The sequence below is a fragment of the Lepidochelys olivacea genome (genome assembly GCF_965140295.1).
Source record: "Lepidochelys olivacea isolate rLepOli2 genome assembly, chromosome: 1".
Classification (NCBI taxonomy): domain Eukaryota; kingdom Metazoa; phylum Chordata; order Testudines; family Cheloniidae; genus Lepidochelys; species Lepidochelys olivacea.
The window spans coordinates 97598264-97613550 of record NC_140411.1 but is presented as its reverse complement, the minus strand read 5'-3'; the positions used below and the strand labels follow the sequence as shown (position 1 = coordinate 97613550).

Here is a 15287-nt window from a genome sequence, read left to right as displayed (position 1 = left end):
TTCAGGGAAAGCCCCTTGCGGGCCGGACTGGTTTGTTTATCTGCCGCATCCGCAGGTTCGGCCAATCGTGGCTCCCACTGGCCACAGTTCGCTGCTCCAGGCCAATGGGGGCTGCGGGAAGGGTGGCCAGCATGTCCCTTGGCCTGCGCCGCTTCCCGCAGCCCCCATTGGCCTGGAGCAGTGAACTGCGGCCACTGGGAGCCGTGATCGGCTGAACCTGCAGACACGGAAGGTAAACAAACCGGTCCGGCCTGCCAGGGGCTTTCCCTGAACCAGCAGCGGACCGGCTTTCAGAACCACTGATCTAGGCCACATTTTGAGTCTAGCTCATTTTGGTAGTCATTGAAATGGGCTAACATCTGAATGATGTTTGGGTTGTTATCCCTCCAGAAAGCGAAACAAGAAAAAAAATCTTTTGTGGTTGGATGCAGCTGCAGTTGGTTTCAAATTAAGTTAAATCCTGTCAGGTATCTACAAACCTATCTGTTCACCCAAACACAATTGGCACTAATTGGTAACCTTGCTGGCACTCTCAGAAGAGAGGTCAAGGGCTCAATGGCCTTATAACTTAACTAGCCTCTCATCTCCCTAAAAGATGGTCTCCGCAAATCAGAGCTGAGGTACACTGACTGGGCAATCATGAGGAGTATGTTCTGCCAATGTTCTTGTTCACTGGATAAAGATATGTCTCAGGGATGTCAGTCTGGCAGTTTTCAGAAGCACCAGTTTGAGTTAATTACAAAGTCTGAATAAAAAGAAAAATATTTGAAAAAAAAATCAGTAGAATATAAGCAGTGCTGTTTTTACTGCACATATTGAAGGACAGCACTAGGGATGCTACTGAATCTATAGATGAAGAAAGCTTGATTTTAACTTCACCAGCGTTCACACAAACTAGGGTGGCCAGGTGCCCGGTTTTCTATCAGAAAGTCTGGTAGTAAAGGGGACCTCACAGTGAACACCCAAAGTCCGGTTACTGTGGGAAGGGTACGTGAGGAGGCACCGGATCATCACCTATGCCAGCCCTTACTCAGCTAGGGCCACCTCCTACCTGCACTGGGCAGCTGCAGCTCCTGGTGCCGGCTCTGCAGGCAAGTCCCTCTTGACAAAGGGCTGAGAGGGAAGGAGAGGGGAAGAACTGCAAGCTATGGAAGGATGGGGGAAGAGGAGTGAACCGGGGGGCAGGGCCTCAGTGGGAAGAGGTGGAGTAGGGCAGGGGCCTTGGGGGAAAAGGCAAGGCCTGGGGTGGGGGGTTCCAGCACTCCTGCTAGAGCGTCTGGTTTTTAAAAATTATAAAGTTGGCAACTCTAACACAGACATTCAACTTTTTTTTAAAAAAAGATTCATGTGGAGGTTTCACTATAAGATTTTCTGTTGCTGCTTTGAAACTGAAGGCCAGCATTATCCACACAAGAGCAGACCGTGGTCATTCTTAACTTTTTAGGCCTCCATTCAGCAAAGCGCTTAAACATATGTCTAACTTTTAGCACATGAGCAATCTGGTCCTTATTCAGGGAAAGCACTTAAGCAAGATGCTTTGCTGAACCAGGGTGGAATTATTCATACACTTAAATACTTGCTTAAGTGTTTTGCTGAATTGGAGTCTTACTGTTTATCTCCATAATACTCTTGAGTGTATACTGTGCTATAGGACAGGGTTAAAATAAGTGAGGATTTTTCTGGCATACAGGGTACAGTTATAAAGACAACTTTGATAGGTACGGCCCCAGGTAATTCATCATGCCAAACTGAGTTGGTCAAAAATTTTCCAACATTTTTTTCACTGGAAAATATGGCTGCACTGAAACGGATATTTCCATGGCAAAAGTCAATTTCACCAACATTTTAGGATTTTTCTCATGACATTTTAAAAAAAGTTTCATTTTGAATTGATATTTTAACTTAACATTTCATTCTAATGTCATTTACAATCAAATTGACCTTTCCAAACAATTTTTTTTGTTTTAGATTGACATGTAGAAAGAAAGCATTTCCGTGTGAATTGGCATTGTGTTGTGATATTTTGTGTCAAAATGGCTTGTTTTGGTCAAAAATGTTGAATATTTTTGTTTCGATTTTTCTGAATCATTTTTTTTTAAATTTTTTGGTCTGTGAAAATGTTTGATATTTCATCTTTTCCTCTCAATTAAGGATGAAAACAAATGTTGAAATATCAGAATTCCCTTTGGATGAACATTCTGTTTTTCAACCAGCTCTAATACCAAACACAAACAATTTGCCTAAATTTGCATAGTGTTGTCGTGAACTGCTAGTAATCCCATTTCTCTTTAAGTAATCTACTATGGTATTTTTTCTTTCTATTTCTATTTCATTTTTTTCTATCACATATTGGAGAATTGATACAGATTTTGATACATTTGTTGAAATATAAAAGTTTTTTTTTTGCATTGTGTATGTTTTTGTCATTAAATTTGCATGCAACCGGACAACAGCAGAACTCTATAGTACTTTTTAGATTTGGAGAGGAGAAATCAGCTGCTCCTTTGAAAGTTATCTCACAATAATACAGTAAAGATGCAATTCGCAGATTTTTTACTACACAAAAGGGACATAGTCTACATTTTGAAATCCCAAGCCTCATCTTTTCACTTCCTATCCTGTCCCTTTCCACCTGCATACAGGTTAGAATGGGACAGGATAGGAAGTGAAAAGATGAGGCTTGGGATTTCAAAATGTAGACTAAGAAGGAACACATGAAACATTTCCTGAACAAAAAACCATTAGGTATGTGAAAGAATACACCTTATAGATTTCTGGACAACATCCAGCCTGCTGGTTTTATGGTGTGAATTGATGGCTTGATGGTTAGCATTTCAACTTTGAGATTTGAAAGAATCAGTTTAGGTTTCTGAGGTCTGGAAAGTAACCTTCTGCTTTCTTTTGAAAAAAAACTCTGTCTGTGTGTGTATGGAGAGAGAAGTTTGGAGAAGAGGAGGTGTAGTTTTGATAATATTGTGAACACATTTTTTCTTCTGTGTTGGTAATGGTGGACCAATGGTGGAAGAAACGTCCAAGCTGCCTGTGATAGTGTTATGTATTTGTCCCTGCCAGACAGCCTAGAACTATTGCTGACATCTGCCAACTTAATTCTCACACTTTCTTCAAACACAGAGATGGTGTGCAATGACCTCACCAATCAGCTATTACATTTTAATTCTGCATACAATGCCCATCCTGTCCGACTCTCTCAACAAAGCCGTAGCACAAAGGGTTATTTGGGTTTGGTTTATACCTATATCTAAATTGCCAGCATATCATTCTTTGCCAGAAAAGGACAACAACAAAGTTTACAAAACATATAATAAAAACAAACTACCAACATTCCCAATAGCAGTAACATATGATGAAGACATTCAAATCCTACATTTCACCAACAGAGTTCCTAGGGAAATAGGGGATACAAAATGAAAATGCTGTCAGAGAACCCTGAAGTATCAATCCCAGATTTTAGCTGCAAAAGAGAGAATTAGAACACATACTAACTTGATGACATATACTGAAGGAATAAATATATGGATTAGTTAATTAACAAACAGATAATTAGCATAATAGTCATAAAGGAATACAAGTAAAGAACACAAAAGTTGTGCAGGAAACAGGAGGAATGAAATGTAGGATACTCAGACCTGATTCAGCAAAGTACTCAGACATGCCTAACTTTAAGCACATGATTAGTCCCATTGATTTTGGGCCCAATCCAATTCCCACTAACGTCAATGGGCCATTAGAGTATTTAGAAAAAATACATCCAAAATGTTAGCTAAGACAGAATCCCTGCAGCATCTAACAGATGAGAGAATAAAGTTAAAAAATGAACAGAAGGACTGTACAGAAGGAGAGCACCAAGAATGGTACTGAATATCTATTGCATATATGCAGACATAGGAAATTGGATGGGTCCTTCAATACCCCATCTAACTCTCAAAAAAAAAGAAAAAAGAAAAAGGAAGGATAAACAATGAATCTTAAAAGCTGAGACGTATGGAGGTTTCATAATATGTTTTTGTTACTGCTGCTTTGGCATTGACGGCCACCGTTATTCATACAGGAGCATACATTTTTATTTATTTATATATCACTGTATAATAGGTGAACTGTGCCAAAAATATGATCCTTGTCCCAAAGAGATTCCAATGTAAAATTACAGTAGGCACAATACAGAACAGTGCCTTGCTCAACAAACACAAATTGGTAAGAGTATATTCTAATGGGAAAACCTTATGAAACAGGCAGGCTTTCAGAAAATATTTAAATCAGGAGAGGGATGGAATTTGGATTAAAATAACTATAAGGATGTGTCAGGTATATAGTTATCAAGATGTCTTTCAGAGGGATTGCCCCAGGTGTACACCATGCCAAACTCAAAGGGTCAAATTCTCAGTTGGTAAGCTGGGATAGTTCAGTTGATTTGAAGACAGCTGCACCAGTTTACACCAGTAGATAAACTGACTTGTTAAACAGCAGCCAGATTTCTCAGTAGCAGTGACTGCATTTCAGTGGTGGGTGAAGTGAAGTATACTGTAGTATACATATAATGTCATGCATACTCTATGTGTGTATGCACGACATTATATGTATACTACAGTATAATTTTAACAAGAGAGAATGCTACATTTAGAGGCCAGTGGTATGCTGACTGAGGTCAATCCATCTTGGGAGAGGGATCATAGTATACCAGGGTTGGAAGGGACCTCAGTAGGTCATCTAGTCCAACCCCTTGCTCAAAGCAGGACCAATCTCCAATTTTTGCCCCGATCCCAAATGGCCCCCTCAAGGATTGAACTCACAACCCTGGGTTTAGCAAACCAATGCTCAAACCACTGAGCTATCCCTCCCCTGACACAGGCAAGAGGCATATCATTAATGTTCAGGGTAGGTGGGAACTAAAGAATTTCAAGAGGCGATCATACCACTGAACCAAAACAACTGAAGGCCCCAAGCTCTTATTATGGTGAACACTTCATGGGTTACTTACAGAAGGTCTGACTTATTGGAGAGCCATGATTTAAAGGTATGGATTAAATCTGGAAAGGTAAGGGAGCCATAATCAATAAAACTCCTCCAAGGAGGATTTTCCTATCAGCTACTACAGAACAGTAAAGTTAATTTCACTATTATAAATGGCTTCCACAGCTCAGGATTTTGGGAAGGGTGGGCCCAGACTTCCGCACAAGAAATGAAAGCTTTACAGTGCAAATGGAATATTCACATGATTTACCAACCATTATAGCAAATCAATATTTTCCAATGAAAGGTGTCATAAATATAAAGGGAAGGGTAAACACCTTTAAATCCCTCCTCGCCAGAGGAAAAACCCTTTCACCTGTAAACGGTTAAGAAGCTAAGACAACCTCGCTGGCACCTGACCAAAATGACCAACGAGGAGACAAGATACTTTCAAAGCTGGAGGGGGGGAAAAACAAAGGGTCCTCTCTGTCTATGTTGTCTTTTGCCGGGTCCAGAGCAGGAATGCAGGTCAGAACTCCTGTAAAGGGCTAATAAGCAATCTAGCTAGATATGCGTTAGATTCTGTTTTGTTTAAATGGCTGATAAAATAAGTTGTGCTGAATAGAATGTGTATTCCTGTTTTTGTGTCTTTTTATAACTTAAGGTTTTGCCTAGAGGGATTCTCTATGTTTTGAATCTGATTACCCTGTAAGATATTTACCATCCTGATTTTACAGACGTGATTCTTTTACTTTTTCTTCAATTAAAATTCTTCTTTTAAGAACCTGATTGCTTTTTCATTGTTCTTAAGATCCAAGGGTTTGGGTCGGTGTTCACCTATGCAAATTGGTGAGGATTTTTATCAAGCCTTCCCCAGGAAAGGGGGTGTAGTGCTTGGGAGGATATTTGGGGGCGGGGGGGAGACGTTTCCAAGTGAGCACTTCCCCTGTTATTTTTGTTAGACTCTTTGGTGGTGGCAGCATAAAGGTTCAAAGATAAAAGGTAAAAGTTTGTACCTTGGGGAAGTTTTAACGTAAGCTAGTAAAAATAAGCTTAGGGGGTTTTTCATGCAGATCCCCACATCTGTACCCTAGAGTTCAGAGTGGGGAAGGAACCTTGACAAAAGGAGAAAAGTCTGTAGTATTGCAAGTGAGAAGGGAGTTGAGTTCATGCCAAGGAGTGGTGATGTCATTGATCTAGTCAGGAAAGCCTTTTTCCTGGCCAATTAAAAAAAAACACATTGCTTGCTCTGGGGAGCAAGCGATCAAAAATGAAAATTAAATCGATTGGAATATACAAAGTGGGTAAATTTTCAATGAAAACTTTTCTTTTAAGGAAAAGTTTTGCTTCTTTCTTGGTTTATGGGCAGAGTATGCTATAAAGCCAAGCTGTAAATCTCACAGCATATGAGAGAGTGTGGTTTGATTGTCAGTATGCCTAGTGAGCTCTAAGATCACCACTGCAGGAACAGGGCCCCATCATGCAAGGTGTAGAGCACTATTAAAATCCTAACAACTTCACTGAGAGTTGAAATGCTCAGCACCTTGCAGGACTGGGTCCATAAATAGCAGGTCTGGGGGATTTTTAAAACAAATAATAATCTCCCTCCCCCAACTTCCTAGTTACAGTAGTTTCTTTCTGGGAAATGAAAAAGGACTGAATCAACTAGCAGTCTTGGCAGTGCTGAGCAGACATGAATACCCAAGTGTGTTAGATCAATGGGAACTGGCCAGTCTTTTGATGCAGAGAAGATGGCAAGACCCTTGACTTCAGATACTGTACCGAGGAGTACCATTAAAGATAAATCAAGAAAAAGTCTTCTGTTGTTCACTAACAGCTCAACGATACTAATTACCACATTCAAAGGACCTTGATAATAATGGGTTCAGAGGAGCTACTGGTGTATGCATAGATACCCACACTAAAGATGGAAAGGAGGAAACTGTTTATTGCCATGTCAGACTGTAGATAAAACTCTATCATACTGAGGTCTGATAATCAGAGGCTGTAGATCATAATCCTATTTTTCCTGAGTCGCCATTAAAAGGAGGTTAAATGGGATGTTTAATGTATTCACCTCCAGCATGTCACGCATGAATCTAATCTACACAGATGAAAGCATGTTTAGATGTTAATAAGGAAAGTCACAGACCAGGCACATGCAGAAGTTACAGACCTCGCTCCGCAGACTGCCTCTTACAAAGCAACCAGAGAAAGTTCTCAACAAATATGAAACACTATTGTTGTAGTATCCAGGCAAAGTACTAAAAAACTTCAACAGGACTTTATTTTTTAAACTGGAAACCTCTTTTCCAAGCTGCTGCTGCACCCTCAGTAACTCTCCCTCAGCAACTCTCCCTCAGCCTCTTCAACTTCTCCCCCCTCCTTCCTGTTTCCTGTCCTTTCAGACTCCCAACAGCCAGTGCTCCCAATTCTAATAATTGCAAGCAACATCTAAACACCACATTCCCTCCTCTCTTAAGAAACTCTCCCAATTACAATAAACATTGTTGTTCTAACCACAGGAACAAATAGGAAAAAAGGCACTATACTGTTGACAGAAATATTACACTAAAACCATATAGATACTACATAACATAGTCTCTAGCCCAGACAGGTGGTCGTCTGCGTCTGACAGGCCATCTCTCAAGCCCCAGTTCCAGTGCAATGTCTTGTTGTGTTGATACTACGGTGAAGTCATCCAATGCAGACTGGGTGTTGGCATAATCTCCTCTTGGTGCATAGACAGGTGCAAAGTAAGAAGCATTCCATATCCACCCATCAGAAAGTCGATAGGTGTAAGGTCCCTTCTTCTCTATGATTTTAAGAGGAGCTGTGAATTTACAGTCCCCTTTGCGTAAAATTCCAGGTTTTCGTATTTGAATGAAGGAACCACACTCAAACTTTGGTTCCTTAGAACCCCGCCACTTGTTTGTGAAAGCCTTATACTTTGCTTGGTTCTGTTAAACTGTTTTTCTTACATCATCCTTGGTTGGGGCCTCAGGTCGTGCCTTTAACAATCCAGCAATGTTCAGTTTAGTATTCATCAGTTTCCCATGCAGTAACTTTGCGGGTGATCTTTGCGTTGTGGCATGTTGTGTAGCTCGGTATGCTTGCAAGAAATCAGTAGTGAAGGGTATCCACAATCGCCCTTACAGTTTAGCCGTTTGCAAACTCTTTCAAACTTCTGTTAAACAGTTAGATTTCCCCATTGGCTTGAGGGTAGTATAGGGATGACCTTCTGTGTAAAATGTTCCTCTCTGCTAGAAAAGTTTCAAACTCCAGGGAAGTAAATTGACTACCATTATCTGAAACCAGTTCTTTGGGGTTACCTTCTCTGCTAAAAACTGGAGAGAGGAACTTAATTACTGTAGCAGAAGAGATTTGCGATGTAAACGTGACCTCAGGACATTTACTGAAATAATCTATTAAGGTGATGGCATAATGACAGTCAATTGGAGCAATATCAAAGGGTCCTACAAATGTCAATCACCACTTTTTCCCATGCAGATTCAGGAAGAGGAACAGGCTGTAATGGAGGGGTACTTGTCACTGCTGTCTTTTCATGCATTTGGCAAGTGACACAGGATTTTATGAGTGCTTCAGTTTGAGAGTCCATCCCTGGCCACCAATACAGATCCCGTAGTCGTCGTTTGCTTCTGAAAATTCCTTGATGAGTATCGTGTGCCAGGTGTATGAGTTTTGACTGTAATTCTTCTGGCACAAGTAGCTGGTGTGAACCTCGTAGCACACAGCCATTGAGCAAAGAAAGCTCATCCCGAACTCTAAAATAAGGCAGCAAAACTGGGTCAAGGTTTTTAGGGTGACTGGGCCATCTCTTGGTCAGAAATTCCCGTAGTTTTTGTTGAATTGGACATGGTGAACAAGCAGCTTGAAATTGTTCTCTTATAACTACAGTAAGAGTGCTTGTAATAAGCGCAACCACTACATCCCCATCCTCTGGTGTGCCATCTGGTGAAGGCAAAGGCAGGTGAGAAAGGCAATCAGTGACCACATTTTGGTTTCCAGGCTTATATTCCAGTTCCTTATTGAAAGAGAGTAGTCTTGAAGACCATCTAGCAATATGATTCCTGCTCTTCCCAGTCCTTTTGTGGTAAGCAATGTCGTCAAAGGGCTGTGGTCTGTGCTCAACTTGAACATGCGGCCCCACAGGTAAGTTCTCCATTTTTCAGTTGCCCAGACACAAGCAAGTGCTTCTTTTTCAACTGTAGAATATTTCCCCTCAGGATTACTTAGTGTCCTTGAAGCAAATGCAACAGTCCTCTGTGTTGTTCTCATGCAGTTGTGTGAGAACAGCCCCAAGTCCATAATCAGAAGCATCAGTAGTTACAATTGTGGGCAATGCAGGACTGAATAGTGCAAGTACTGGACTAAGTACAGTCAAGTCTTTCACCGTTTTGAAACTAGCTTGTGCATCCATTGTCCACAGTAAGGTTGAACTTCCCCGTAGTCATTCTTGTAACAGTTCAATGACAGAAGCATAATTGGGAATGAATTTTGCATATCAGGAGGTAAGACCCAAGAAGGAACGTACGGTTTGCAAATCTGTTGGAGGAGGAGCATTTGAAATTGCCAGGATATGAACTGGATCAGGTTTTAGTCCAGCCTGTGAAATTGTATGCCCCAGAAAGGAGAGTTCAGTTTGTCTAAATTTACATTTGGACCTATTGAGCTTGAGGCCTGCTTTGCTGATGCAGTTTATTTTCATGCTCCTCTGAAGTATTTCCAAACACGTTAATATCATCCAAATAGCACTGAACTCCATGTTGATTCCTCAGAATCAATGACATTTTTTGGAAGGCACTTGGGGCTGATGCGAGACCATGTGGAACACGTTTAAAAGGGAATAGTCCCTCATGTGTAATAAATGCTTTAAGGTCTCTGCTATCTTCATGCAACATAACCTGATGGGATTCGCTCTGCAAATCAAGAGTAGAAAACATCTTTGCTCCACAGAGTTCTGCAAATACTTCTATGTGAGGAAGAGGATGAGTGTCAATCACAATAGCTTTATTTGGCTCCCTTAAGTCCACACAAAGGCGGATGCGCCTCCACCCTTCTTCTGTGTCACTACTATAGGTGAAACCCATTCCAAGGAGTTAATCTCTTCAATAATGTCCTCCTGAACAAGTTTTCTAAGTTCCTCTGAAACAGCTTCCCTGACTGAAAATGGTAAGCACTGTAATTTCTGTCTTACAGGCATCACATTATTCTGCATTTTAACTTTATGCAGAAACCCATAAGCACAGCCGAGTTTCTCCTCAACCTGGTGTAGGGTCCTAGCTGAAACTGGTGTGTGTACCGCAAGAGTGCTTTGCTGAGGAAGATTAATTCGTCCATTAACTACCCTGAGATTTAAAGCAGCCAATAAATCTCTGCCAAGGATAGGAGTGCATTTGTGGACAATGTAGAACTTTGCAATTACACAGCAATCACCAAAAGTAACTATTGCTGGCAGGCAGCCATGTACTGGAATATGGTTTTTCAAATAGCACAGCAAGTGAAGCTTGGGTTCAGTAACAGGCACATCTTTAAAGTAATGCAGATAGATGGAATCAGGTAGTATAGATACTGCTGAGCCAGTGTCCAACATTAGCAGAAAAAAGTGTGATTTGCCTGAGGGTATGGCAGAAACTTTTACCGTGCACTTTATTTGTTCTGGAATATGTGCAGTAGTGATTTTGTCCATGCTCAGCACAGTAACATCTGGTATTGTAATTGCATGCACCTGTTGATCGAACTGGTTGCTGCGACATACTTTAGCAAAATGCCCAATCTTTTTGCAATGATTGCAATGAGCTACTTTTGCCGGACATCTTGTGTAGCTTGCAAGGTGTCATGGGGATCCACAGCAAAAACATGATTTTACTATATTTTGAATTTGCTGATTCAGTGGTTTTTCATTAGTTTTCCTCTTCTAATTGTTTGTCTGCAGCGATAGTGAACTTTTCTGCAAAGGAGTCACACCCTGGACTGTGCCTACTGTATCCATGCTCATTATTTTGGCTTCAGCTGTAGCTGACTCAATCTGGGTTGCAATGGTTATTGCTTTTTCTAGTGTAAGTTGTGGTTCTAGAAGTAAACATTCTCTTACACGAAGCATGGTTGTTTTCTCAATGAGCTGGTCTCTAATCATCTCATCTGCCATATTTCCAAAGTCACAAGTTACAATCAGACTCCTCAGGGAAGCAATATACTGCACTTTTGTCTCCGCTGGTTTCTGCTCACGCTGGCGAAATCTGTAGTGATTAGCTACTACATTCACTTTTGGTACAAAAAAGTTATTTAATTCAGTGAGTGCGGTCTCATATTTATCGTCTGCTATGGGAAAAGTGTAAAATATACGCTGCCGTTCTGCTCCAAGGCAGTGGATTAGCAAAGCACACTTTCTTACTTCAGAAATCTCTGTAGGACTGATTGCAAGCAGATAAGTCTCAAACATATGGATCCAGGCAGTAAAAGCAATTGGAGGCTCACCTGGGCTTTGTAGAAAGGGTGCAGGTGGGTTCAGAGGCAGAAGATCCCATCCTCGTCGCCAAAATGTTGTAGTAGCCAGGCAAGGTACTAACAAACTTCAATAGGACTTTATTTTTTAAAGTGGAAACCTCTTTTCCAAGCTGCTGCTGCACCCTCAGTAGCTCTCCTGCAGCCTTCAACTCCTCCCTGCTCCTTCCTATTTCCTGTCCTTTCAGACTCCCAACAGCCAGTGCTCCCAATTCTAATAATTACAAACAACATCTAAACACCACAACTATTCAACATTCTTTGTCTGTCATAAACCTTTTAGCAGCCAATAATATGTAGCTAATTGAATGGTACTTTTTGCAATGCCATCCTTGCTTGAAAGAAATCTATAGAGTTTTTAACAAGGTGAGATAGTTAGAGTGGGCCAGGTGCACTCAAAGACAAGAGACTATAATTTTGAGTAGCATGGTCAAACCTTCATAGACAGAGGATAGCAGTCAGCGGTTGCTATTTTCCCCCTGGCTGCAACATTCAAGAGTGGATAATAAGTGACTTGCACAGTACCTTTGCTGACACCTGCATGCTGTTCTCTTGCATGTTCATGATGGCTTCAGAAATCTTGACATCAATAGGATCCATGACTGATTCAATGTTGAATGGTCCCTCTAATCTCTCTGCTACCAAGAGCATTGCATCTGTTAAAACACAAAGGATCCATTCCCTTAAAAAAAGAGTACCTAGAGAGCACAAAAAAACCCTAATGTTATACTGCTCAGCTTGCTGTGCCAGAGCTGGGAATATCCAAATGCTCCTGGCCTGGTTCAGTATTCTGCAGATGTGTGTCAGGGGGACATAAGAGATTTTAACATAATGCAAACTTTCTCTACAGATGTAATCTCCTGATTATCATAACTACCTAACAACCACCACCACCACCAAAGTAACAGAGATTGTAAAAGTTATATTAATAACAGCTGCCATAGCATTATCAATCTGAGGAGAAAACTTCTTCATATACAGATTGCATCTCAACATTCTGAAACAGATTTGTTCTCTAGACTATGTAATCTTATGCATCAGAAAAAGCAGGTGGATTGAAATGAACCCTTGGGTATATTTCTAGAGCTTGCACAAGATGATGAAAACTTGGATATATCAGGATCTTCTAATTAAAACAGCTGTTCTTTCTGACCCCAATGATCCATTTTTTAGCAGACTAACAGAGGATAAATATTGGATTTCTGCCATAATAAATAGGTATAAACCAGGTTTTCCCCTCTATGTATTTTCAAAATGCAGCTAAATATTGTCTGCAGAAAGATATATTGTTTGCAACTTCTGTGATTTACACAACCTATTATATCTAATTATATGGAAGTCACCCTGTATCATTTTATCTAGTGGATTCTTTCATGAATAAAAATGAGTACCAATAAATAAATTAACAACAATTAAAATGCTATAGTACATAATACAAAAAGCTTAAATGACTATTTATGCATTCATAGCTACATAATATAAATGCAGTGCATTCATAGCACTGCATTTATATTAGTGCTAGCCACATAATAAACTGTAACTCCATCATGTAATAAATTGTATTGATCATACACCTTTGACCCTCTCATACATACTCTGCTTGCTGATCCACCACCCTACACATATTTTAACATTCCAGACCTGTAAATAGCTTCAAACAGCATCCATTTATTAAAAACAAAAAACAACCTTCAAGAGAAAAATATCCTTCTTTCTCCCCAAAATCGTAAAATTTCCTCCAAAATTTATTCTGGACTGAGGTCCAGAAATGGCATTATTCAAGTCCTGCTGCCTATTTAAAATCTAATATCTTGCATTCCTTTAAGGCTGCCAATGGGACACATAGTACTTGTTTCTAAGCCTGGGAGGTACTGAGATATTAGACATACAATTTACAGCACAGAAAATAGTACTTTGAGTAATGTTGCTCATGCTCAAATAAATTGGTTAGTCTCTAAGGTGCCACAAGTACTCCTTTTCTTTTGCGAATACAGACTAACACGGCTGTTACTCTGAAACTTGTTTTACTTTGTTATTTACAATGGCTCTTTTCCTCTAACTCTCATACACTTGGACACATAGTAAAAAGAGGTTCTGACTTTACTGACAGAGGAATAAAAAGCCCAGTCCTAATATATATTTTAAAAAATCTTTTAAAGATTTCTACAGTAAATTTTGCACACTATATTTGGCATATACAGAAAACATGATAGTGTGGTTTGCTGTAAAAGTTTTTATAAGCATAAATTTGTGACGACATGCATAAATCATTTGTGGCTACACAATTTGTGAATAATACGGTCAGACCAAACTCTTGCTGATAAAACCTTTATTACATAACATCAGCTGCGGCATGTGTATGCATGCACACTCACACCCACACCCAGAATCGGTTTTGTTTTACACCCTCCTATGTATATTGTGACTCCCCATCACAAGCTCAAGTAAATGCTGATGGTGTACTGTGTATATCTAATTTGGTCTTTTTTTCAAAATCTTTTTGTTTATTTGCTTTCCACATGGTACAGGACTTCATAAACAGCTGGCTTCTAGCTGCATGACAAGTGAATCACAAAGTACAGTGTGGTTAATTAATTCTGTTATCATGTGTTTGTTAGAAATGCCTGGAGCAAAAACACTACTAATATTTCACAGTTCACATCACCTGTGCAAAGGCAGAGAAAATGGGCTGTGAGCAGTGTGTGTAGAGAACACAATACAACTGGTGTGCACAGTGCAGATAATAACTACAGCTCATGGCTTGCAGGCGGCCCCAAACAGGAGTTAGGTAACTGAATGATGCATCTAGCAGCACCTACAGCCTACCTAAGACCCCCACCGTATGGTCCCATGGAGAGAGTTGCCATGGAGCAATGCTGGGGCCTGCTGAGCACCTCCTTAGAGTCTCTCTGTTCCCTGTGGCCCATTCTCAGACGTACCCTAGCAGACAGGGGTACACAGACATCTTTCCGGGGAGTACATCAACTCATCTAGATATTTGCCTAGTTTTACAACAGGCTCCATAAAAACACTAGTGAAGTCAGTACAAACTCAATTTCATACAGACAATGACTTGTTTATATTGCTGTATATATTATACACTGAAATGTAAGTACAGTATTTATATTCCAATTGATATATTTTATAATTATATGATAAAAATGAGAAAGCAACTTTTCAGTAATAGCGTGCTGTTATTTTGTATTTTTAGGTTTGATTTTGTAAGCAAGTAGTTTTTAAGTGAGGTGAAACTTGGGGTACACAAGAGAAATCTGACTCCTGAAAGGGGTACAGTAGTCTGGAAAGGTGGAAAGCCACTGCCCTAGCAGATCACCTGTGATTCAGGCTGTGCACTGCCATTAGACGGGACTGCCCTACAAGTCAGAAACTAATGTAGGAATTTATTTTGTTTTGTTATTTCACTCCCAGAACACTTTTACTTTTATGGGTGCTGTTATTAAAAGAAACAGAGGACAAAGCTATGTTCTTAAAATGATTTATCTGATTTAAGAATTCAGAAGCTTACATATGAATTCCAAGGTAAGTTAATGTTTAGACTGTGTACATTTCCAAGCTCAGTGTATGGATTTATAATTTAAATAGACATGAGTCTACATATCTTTCCTAAGAACTGCAACAGCCCATCATCTTTTTCAATTATCTTTACAATGAAAGTGACATTTTCCAGTTTATGTCAATTTCCTTCAGTGCAGACTTCCAGATAACTGGTAAATCATGGGCTGATTTTTCTTCTCTTGAAAAAAAAGGGGCAGGATTAAGAACACTGATTTCTG

At 40.0% G+C, this 15287-nt stretch overlaps 1 protein-coding gene across 2 annotated transcripts in view; it reads right to left on the bottom strand.

Annotated features, from left to right (window-relative positions):
* The window catches only part of GPC6 (glypican 6), a 1115179-nt gene that overhangs the window by 77231 nt on the left and 1022661 nt on the right, over nt 1-15287 (bottom strand). For both annotated transcript variants that reach the window (XM_084617953.1, XM_084617954.1), the window contains exon 5: nt 12019-12149. In XM_084617953.1, the coding sequence (XP_084474079.1) occupies nt 12019-12149 (131 nt within the window). The remainder of the gene's footprint in view (nt 1-12018; nt 12150-15287) is intronic.